The following is a 10,000-nucleotide window of genomic DNA, read 5'->3' on the forward strand; positions in this document are numbered from 1 at the left end:
GGTATATTAAATAATAAATAACTGTTTTAAAAGATTTAGTTTTATTGTTAATCCAACTAAAAATAATAAACTTGAAAAAAATGAGGTAACGCAATTTTCCTCAGGCTGCAACACAATATTCATTCAAACCAAAATTTAATTGAAAAAAAAGCGACTTATTTTCCAACAGTAAATTATATTTTGTTTCCACCCTCCCTGTTAATTAACCCGACTGTATGACTTATTAACAAAATAATATTTATTTTTACTCCGTTTTCAGTCGTTTTCTCTCGTCTCAAAACAAGTCTTCTCTCGCCTCTCTCAGTCTCGAGCAGGCGACCGTTGATGATCACGGCTTTGTTTCAGAGCCGCGAACTGTTCGAAATTCCCGCCCTATGAACTTCCCGACCAATCAGAACAGCAAAAGGCAATAGCCCGCGCGAAGGTGTCCACACACACACACACCCACACCCACACGCGCACACACACACACCCACACCCACACGCGCACACACAGCCTGACTGCTTCGCGCGCAATTTTCGTTCGTTAAACTCACAGCTTTTATGAAAGTTTGAAAAACAGGAAAATGTTATTTATTTATTTATTTATTTGTTTGTTTGTTTGTTTGTTTGTTTTACAAAGAACTAGAACAAAAGTTTTCAAGGTAATTCATTATATTAAGTTGCCGAGAGCAAATATATTATATATATATATATTATAAGATATATATCTATATATTATATATACTTATATATATATATATATATATATATATATATAACATGTTTTCTTTGTGATACGTTTCACAATCAATATATTGTACAGGGTATGTACTATCAAAAAAACAAAAACAAAAAAAAAACACTTTAAAATAACCAAAAAGAAAAAAGAAAGACATACTGTATAAACTGAAATATTGTACAGTGTTTCTCTTTACACACACATGCACTCGGAGAGGCTGGGATGCAATTGTATTCACAGAGACTGTTTTAGTAAGGAGGTATATTACAATTAGAAATGTATTTTTTGAAAAGTCGGGAAATAGCATGTAGTCTGAAAACCCCATTGTTCACAATAAACGTTTAGACTGCCTGTGTGTTTGTTTTATTTTTTTAAAACGTTTTTACTTTTTACTTAAAAGCGTTTTTCTGTGTGAAAAAACACCATTTTGTTATACAAGGTTCTATATAATAAATAAAATGACCTCCTGAAGCTTTGTGAATATTAGTGGTCCTGTTATTAAATTAGGTAATGATAAATCTGTTGTAATAGCAAGTGAATCCCAGCCAGTTCTCTCATTCTTATTGATTTGGCACAGTTCTGGAATAGTCACATTCAGTCGCTAATTATCATTAAAATGTGTCACAGTTAAACAGACCCCCTCCTGTGGCTCCAGGCTGGGGCTCATATTAACTGTAACACACACACTGGGCTGGAAGGAAGCCGACAAAGAAAATGACTATCATATTCGAATCTGTTTTCTTTTTCCATGTACATCATACATGTTATCATTATTGTTGTTGTTGTCGTTGTCATCGTCGTTGTTGTTATATATTCTCTGTCTCTCTCCCCAGGGCAATAATCAGGAATCTTTCGTCCCAGTTGGGGTTTAATGGATAAGGGATATGGTTTTGAACTCTAGAGTCCTATTGCGAGGGCAGTTTGATTGTAACACATTGCTCAGTCTGGTCTCTCCGTCTCTCTCCACCCTCCCTTGCACCCCCCACCCTCCCACACACACCTCTCTAACTCTTTCTCTCTCCTCATTACCCCCCCCCCCCCCCCCCCCCCCCCCCCCCCCCTCATTCCACGTGCACCAAAGAAGCCCCACCCGGGGACGTACGATTCATGAGACCCTTCGGGGGGGGACCCACCACTCACTCGCCCGCCCCCCCGCCTCCCTCGACGTTCCTCGGAGGGAGGGGGGCGGAGGAGGGGAGGGGCACAGGGCCGCTCAGCTCAGCCGTGGTGGTGATGATCCGGCTCTGGGATTGACCCTTCGGGCCCACTGTCTCCTCAACAGCCTTCTCGTTCTGCAGAGAGAGAGGGAGAGAGAGAGAGAGAGAGAGAGAGAGAGAGAGAGAGAGAGAGAGAGAGAGAGAGAGAGAGAGGAGAGAGAGAGAGAGAGAGAGAGAGAGAGAGAGGGAGGAGAGAGGGGAGAGAGAGAGAGAGAGAGAGAGAGAGAGAGAGAGGGAGAAGGAGAGGGAGAGAGAGAGATCTTAATTAACAGTTACAGACACTATCACACACACATTCACCTAGACTCACAGTCACACACTGACACAGACTGACACAGACACACACAGAGACACTGTCTCAGATCTGTGTGCTGCAGTGTGCTCACCCCGGCGCTAGGGGGAGCTCCGTTGCCGGAGGGGATGGAGAAGAGCTCGGTGAAGTTGGGCACCGAGTCGCTGATGAAGGTCACGTTTCCGTAGGCGTGGTGAGGGAAGGTCACACCTGGGCTCTCCACGATCCCGATCTGCGAGGTCCGCACGTGGTACGGGAAGTTCCTATTGGCAGCGGAGGGGCGCGTGATTATCTAGGAGGAGAGCCGGGGGTTAGCATGAAGCGCTCTGCTCAGCTGTCTTGCTGTTTAACATGGCTAGACTCGCACTGCAACTCTGCCTGGAGAGCGGTTCTCACCAGGAATACCATGTGGGCGTACAGGTGAATTCCCAGCTGAATCCCGTTCACAATCTTCTCCCGAGCCCACTTGGGAATGCCGAAGTTAGCGATGAGAGCCATGACCGGGACCGCGAAGAACCTAGAAGACAGACACGCGGACACAGGGACACACAGAGACACGGAGACACGGACACAGAATGTCGTAGAAATGGAACAGTACAGTCCTCCTAACTTTCTGTGGTTTGACGTAAAGACCACAGTCTTGAAGGTCCAGACGGCCTACCCTCGTTTCGGGGCGCTGTTCTTACCAGAGTGTGTAGGCAGCGAAGAAAGGGACATAGAAAGCCTGCTTTTCAGGGTAACGCTTCAGAGTGACGAGAACGGCGTAGCAGAACCAGGTGCATCCGTCGGCTTGATACGACTTGAGGGCTGCTCGACTTTGGTGTGCCCATAGGATTGCTTGTTTGACGTGTCTTGCTAGCACTATTTGTATCGGTGGTCTCAGGACCCACAGTTGTATGTGGTGAGACAGAAACTGGAGAGAGAGAGAGAGAGAGAGAGAGAGAGAGAGAGAGAGAGAGAGATAGAGAGAGCGAGACTCACCGCGACTGCTGTCTGTGTGTAAAAACCAGAAACTATAGAGTGACTGCAACTATAGCAGATACCCAACAACATGGTGTCTATATAAAGTGCTGATCTAGTGCACTGGCATTGCCTGCTGTGGGCTGGGCAGAGCCTCGCTGTGCTGAGCTGTACACAGGGCAATGCTGGCAGGACCGCACTGTATAACACTGATATAAAACCCTGTACAGAACTACAGCAGCTACCCAACATGGTGTCTATATAAAGTGCTGATCCAGTGCGCTGGCATTGCCTGCTGTGTGCTGGGCAGAGCCTCGCTGTGCTGTGCTGTACACAGGGCAATGCTGGCAGGACCTCTCTGTATAACACTGATATAAAATCCTGTACAGAACTACAGCAGCTACCCAACATGGTGTCTATATAAAGTGCTGATCCAGTGTGCTGGCAGTGCCTGCTGTGTGCTGGGCAGAGCCTCGCTGTGCTGTGCTGTACACAGGGCAATGCTGACAGGACCGCACTGTATAACACTGATATAAAACCCTGTACAGAACTACAGCAATGCTTACCTCAGCCTCGGAGATAAACAGGATGACGTGTGTGATGGTATAGAGGGTCATGTAGACTGACAGCTTCACTGAGCCACTGTGACTGATGCGACCCCTAAGATAGAGCCAGGGACACACACTGGTAATATCAGAGACACAGGGGCTCCACTTATAATAATAATAATAATAATACTAATAGAGTTACTGTTTTCTGTTTCATGTATGAGATCCTGGTCAAGTCATCTATAAAAATGCTCAATATTCTCGTTTTAGAAATTCTAAACGAACGTTTTCACAAAAAAATCTTTCCTTGCAGCACTTCCCCCTAGTGTCATATTTCATATCTCATAGCCACATTTCTTACATTCACTAGGGGGCAGGGTGGTGGTGGTGGTGGTGGGGGGGGGGGGGGGGGGGGGGCAGGTTGCCTAGGTAACGCGACGGGCTGTTTGAAAGGTCGGACTCTTTGGTTTCTGTCTCCCCTGTGAGCAGCGCCTCCTACCTGGTGACTGTGAATCCTTTCCCCAGCAGAATGAGCAGCAGCAGGAAGATGAGGAAACTGACGGAGAACAAGAGCTTAGCTGAGAGAGAGGAGGGAGAGAGAAAGAACGGTGAACATTGTACACACGTGTTACACGCAACACGCTACACACACGTGTCATCACGACAGAGGGAGAGAGGTGTGGTGAGACAGACAGAATGATAGTGACAGACAGACACACAGACAGGTACCCAGCATCTTGAGGCTGCTGTTTCCGACCCCATCGTTGGCGTACAAACCCCAGTAGATACAGAACAGCATCAGACTGAGAGCTGAGGAGAGGAAGAGAAACAACATCTGACCCCCACACTCAATTACACTCAATTACACTGAATTACACCCAATTACACCCAATCACACTCAATTACAGCCAATTACACCCAATCACACTCAATTACACCCAATTACACCCAATCACACTCAATTACAGCCAATTACACTCAATTACAGCCAATTACACCCAATCACACTCAATTACACCCAATTACACTCACACTTTACACCCAATCACACTCAATTACAGCCAATTACACCCAATTACACCCAATCACACTCAATTACACCCAATTACAGTTTAACAGCCGCTGTGCTGCACTGAATTGCATTGCAACTGTAGTCACCAATAGAACTGCCAGCATGCATCCCCCCCCCCTCACCCTCCACTCCGGCCGCTGTCATGAACATCTTGTAGGTCGTGTGAAGGAGCTGCCTCCCCTTCAGGATATCTGAGGAGAGAGGAGACTATGAGACACACAGAGGCAGGCAGACAGCACACACACACACACACACACACACACACACACACATTGGTGCGCTTACTGAGGTTGGGAATTTGTAGGGTCAGTCCGTATGATCTGGGTATAGATAATAGTTTGCTATACGCCCGTCTGTTCGTGCTGTGTATTATTGTGTCTGTCGTAGTACGGCGTGGGCTAATGTTGTGTGTTGTGTGTGGGATGTGGAGTTACAGTGTTGGAGTTCGATGTCTGGCAGGGATGTTGTCACGGTGAAGTTTTGTGAGTGGATAGGGGGGGGTGGACGTGCTTTGTGTGTGAGTGGCAGTGTGTGGTGGTGTGAGTTGTGGGTCTAGTCTGAGTCCGTCTGTCCGTGTGTGTTGTGTGAGTGTGTGTGGTTGTGTGTGTAATGGGTGTGTATTGTGGGTTAATGTCATGTTTTGTCGTGTGTGGACGTGAATAACGAAGTCGACGAGTCAGTGCTCATCACTGCCCACACACCCACACACACACACACCACCACACACACACACACACACACACACACACACACACACACTCAGGCTCGATGCTCACAGGCGAAGTCAGCAGGAGAGGATGAAGACCCCGGTGAAGATGATGAGGAAGGTGATGTCAGTCTCCAGGATCCCTGCCAAGAAAACAGAGCGCAGTTACTGACCCAAAAACACAGAGCTGGGGGTGGAGCCCCATTCCTCTCACCCCTCTCGTCACTCCCCTCTCCCACCCTCTCACCCCTCTCCTCACTCCCCTCTCCCCTCTCCCACCCTCTCACCCCTCTCCTCACTCCCCCCACCCTCTCACCCCTCTCCCCTCTCCCACTCCCCACACCCCTCTCCTCAAATGGAGGGTGAGACAGTGGGGAGTGAGGTAAGAGGAGCGGAGAGGGTAGGAGAGGAGTTTGGCGGGAGAACGGGAGTAGGAGGGAGTGGGGAAGGGCAGGGGAGGAGAGATTAGGAATGGGGATAGAGAGGAGTGTTGGGGAGAGGGGGGTGTGGTAGAGTGGGGACTCCTCTCCCACCCTCTCACCCCTCTCACCCCTCTCCCCTCTCCCACCCTCTCACTTCTCTCCTCTCCCATCCTCTCACCCCTCTCCACACTCCCCTCCTCTCACCCCTCACCCCTCACCCCTCTCCCCTCTCCACCTCCTTCAAGGCTGTGGTCTTTACGTCAAACCACAGAAAGTTAGGAGGACTGTACTGTTCCATTTCTACAACTCTCTGTGTCCGTGTCTCCGTGTCTCTGTGTGTTTCTGTGTCCGCATGTGCCCTCTAGGTTCTTTGCGGTCCCAGTCATGGCTCTCATCGCTAACTTCGACATTCCCAAGTGGGCTCGGGAGAAGATTGTGAACAGGATTCAGCTGGGAATTCACCTGTACGCTCACATGGTATTCCTGGTGAGAACCGCTCTCCAGGCAGAGTTGCAGTGCGAGTCTAGCCATGTTAAACAGCAAGACAGCTGAGCAGAGTGCTTCATGCTAACCCCCGGCTCTCCTCCTAGATAATCACGCGCCCCTCCGCTGCCAATAGGAACTTCCCGTACCGCGTGCGGACCTCGCAGATCAGGATCGTGGAGAGCCCCGGCGTGACCTTCCCTCACCATGCCTACGAAAACGTGACCTTCATCAGCGACTCGGTGCCCAACTTCACCGAGCTCTTCTCCATCCCCTCCGGCAACGGAGCTCCCCCTAGCGCCGGGGTGAGCACACTGCAGCACACAGATCTGAGACAGTGTCTCTGTGTGTGTCTGTGTCAGTCTGTGTGTGTGTGACTGTGAGTCTAGGTGAATGTGTGTGTGATAGTGTCTGTAACTGTTGTGTACTATCACAGACATTTGGACAAGCATTAAGAAGAGAGAGTTTAGGAGAGGAGAGAGCAGGCTGGTTCTAGGCTAGCTCCTGGTTCGCCCATTTCCCCAGTATCTCCAATATGTGTGCCACGCGACTCTCTCTCTCTCTCTCTCTCTCTCTCACTCTCTCTCACCAAACTCGTCTGCTGAGAAGTGTTTTGTCCAGAACGAGTTTCCGTTAGTCAGTTTCATCTCGTACTCCAACTCCAGACCATCCCCCTGCGGAGAGGAGGAGTGTCTATCATCATTATTATTATTATTATTATTATTATTATTACAACGAAATCGTTAAGCATATTAATCAGTAGGTGTATAATTAAATTAATAATAGTAGTACAGTTGCACGTTATGTGTGTGTGTGCGTGTGTGTGTGTGTGTGCGTGTGTGTGTGTTGCCATCGTGATACTCACCCCACACTTGCTCAGCGCAATGTACCACCAGCGTTCCCGCACCGACCTGAAACTCCGCCCCCCCAGACAGGTCAGGTAGCGAGACCCCTCCTCCACCTGCAGGGACAATCAGGGGTCAAGAGGTCAGCGCACCAAGTAAATGTGTTTGAATTTCTTTTTTAAAGTTGCGCAGTGTGTGTGTGTCAGTGTGTGTGTGTGTGTATGTGTGTATGTGTTACTGTGTGTGTGTGTGTGTGTGTGTGTGTGTGTGTGTGTGTGTGTGTGTGTGTGTGTGTGTGAGTTTGTGTGTGTGTGTGCGTGTGTGTATATGTGTGAGTGTGTGTGTGTGTGTGTGTGTGTGTGTGTGTGTGTGCGTGTGTGCGTGCGTGTGTGTGTGTGTGCGTGTGTGTGTGTGCGTGTGTGAGTGAGTGTGTGTGTGTGTGTTTTTTACCTGTCATTATCACTGCTGGTTATTTAGAATAGACAGTGAAACATGTTCACAGTGTGGTCATGCTGCTGAATGGTGTTAGAATTAGCAAGGGGTTTAATCTGGACATTATCATCGTGTCAATTGCAATGTTTAATCTGGACATTATCATCATGTCAATTGCAATGTTTAATCTGGACATTATCATCGTGTCAATTGCAATGTTTAATCTGGACATTATCATCGTGTCAATTGCAATGTTTAATCTGGACATTATCATCGTGTCAATTGCAATGTTTAATCTGGACATTATCATCGTGTCAATCGCCCTCCTGCCTGTGGGTGATGTGAAAACGTATTGAAAGACAATTCCAAGTAAGAGCAAGTATCAATACAATGCTGCTGACTGCAAACGCTTCACAATGCCAGCTAACGTTAAACACGCCCAGAAACATTGACCTGCATGTAAAGTGACGGGCTGAAGAGATTTGCTGACGGGTGACGGGAAGTCAGCCCGGGTCTCCGTCACTTTTCAAGATTTCTCTTCTGCGCGTCAGTTTTTAAAAGCGGACAGTAACAACATTAAAATCCATCAATACCTGTTTTTAAATCAATCCAAGCCCAAAGGTGTGATTAATCAATGAAAAAAACCTAATTATTATTATTATTAATGAATCATTTAGCAGTTGCTTTTATCCAAAGTGACTTACAGACATTAGGGGGGTGAACTCTGCATCATCAACAAGTGCTGCTGCTGCTGCAGAGTCTCTTCCAATAGGACCGCGTTTGTTTTGCGTCTCATCTGAAGGACGGAGCACAAGGAGGTGAAGTGACTCGCTCAGGGTCTCACAGGGTCACAGGTGTCACTCAGTCACCGATCGGCCCTAAACCTGGAGGAGGTCCTTAGCTGCAGGAGAATCGAAGACCCTCGTGGGAGTGTGAGAGATAATAACATTCACTGGGGGCCCGACAGGTGTCCACTCAGAGAATGGCACCGTAGGGACTGGTCCACCTAGCGCAGCAGTCAAATTAGTGAACTTGATAGGCCTGCTCCGTTTCGTGGACTAAGACTGAATGACATACTGTAGGATGCGTCTCTCCCTCCTCTAAGAGGAGGAGAGAGGGGGAGAGAGAGAGGGAGAGGGGAGAAAAGGGGAGGGAAAGGAGAGGGGAGATGGGAGGGAGAAAGAGGGGCAGAGAGAGAGCCAGTCAGGGTTACAGCTCAGCACAGTTCTCTCACACTCTCGCTCTCACACTCTCGCTCTCGCTCTCTCTCACCTGGTTGTTTTTCTTATAGACGGCTGGCCACTGTGTGCTGTCATCGAAGTACAACAGGATATTCTGACAGCACCGAGACTGCAGCACAGGGGAGAGGACAGAGTGACTCAGTCACTACAGAACACAAAGCCACAGAGATACAGCCGTGTGCAAATCTATTTCAAGACGAAATCTGTTAGAATGAACTGCATGTGTGGCCTATTAAAGACATCATATTAAATTAGACAATCACTAATTTGCCTATTTTGACAATTTTCAGTTTTTGTGGTTTGATTTCATAACGCTCACCAAATTAAATCTCTGTGAGCTACATACCGCTGTATTGTGCATTCTGAAACTCTCAGTAACTAACTGTGTGCGCTGAAGAACTGGCTGCAGTACTGCTAACAGCCTCCCAGATGGCGCTGTGGTTCTGTTTTTTTCCCCAGTTGTCGCCTCACATCAAAACCACATTCAACTGCAGCCCAGGTGTGCGGCACAGAGTGGATTCAGAGATATTGGATCTCACCTCCGGATACCTGAACCGGAATTCTAGGCGTCCGAAATCCGTCAGGAAGCAAAACCGGGTCAGGAATACCCAGTCCTGGGGAAAGACAAGAGGAACGGGACCACTGAGCTGCAGTACGGAAATACAAACTGAAGCTTCATTGAACAACAGACACACACACACAGACACACAGACACACACACACACACACACACACACAGACAGACAGACACACAGACACACACACAGACAGACAGATAAACACACACACAGACAGACAGACACACAGACAGACAAACACACACACACATCTGTGTGTCTGTCTGTATGTCTGTGTGTGTCTGTCTGTGGTGTGTGGCTGACAGTGAGAGAGGTCTGTCTCTGGAGTCTGTCTCTCGTCTCTCTATCTCTTATCTCTCTCTCTCTCTCTCTCTCTCTACTCCTATTCCTCTCTTGTATTGCGTGTGTACTCCCAGATGTTTCATGTGTGTATCCCAGGAACCGACGGAAGGTAGAGGGACGCCAAAAAGGGTACCTTTGCTG

At 48.0% G+C, this 10,000-nt stretch overlaps 1 protein-coding gene across 1 annotated transcript in view; it reads right to left on the minus strand.

Moving 5' to 3' along the window:
* Window positions 1–1,857: 1,857 nt before the first annotated feature.
* Window positions 1,858–10,000, minus strand: part of tmem145 (transmembrane protein 145) — an 11,033-nt gene continuing 2,890 nt past the window's right edge. Inside the window, 13 exon segments of the mRNA XM_041225700.1 lie at window positions 1,858–2,013; window positions 2,325–2,522; window positions 2,627–2,747; window positions 2,917–3,045; window positions 3,608–3,850; window positions 4,238–4,316; window positions 4,468–4,548; window positions 4,933–5,001; window positions 5,564–5,659; window positions 7,011–7,095; window positions 7,287–7,392; window positions 8,933–9,048; window positions 9,479–9,553. Of these exon segments, the coding sequence (XP_041081634.1) occupies window positions 1,858–2,013; window positions 2,325–2,522; window positions 2,627–2,747; window positions 2,917–3,045; window positions 3,608–3,850; window positions 4,238–4,316; window positions 4,468–4,548; window positions 4,933–5,001; window positions 5,564–5,659; window positions 7,011–7,095; window positions 7,287–7,392; window positions 8,933–9,048; window positions 9,479–9,553 (1,554 nt within the window).

Source organism: Polyodon spathula, chromosome 24, assembly GCF_017654505.1.
Source record: "Polyodon spathula isolate WHYD16114869_AA chromosome 24, ASM1765450v1, whole genome shotgun sequence".
Taxonomy (NCBI): Eukaryota; Metazoa; Chordata; class Actinopteri; order Acipenseriformes; family Polyodontidae; genus Polyodon; species Polyodon spathula.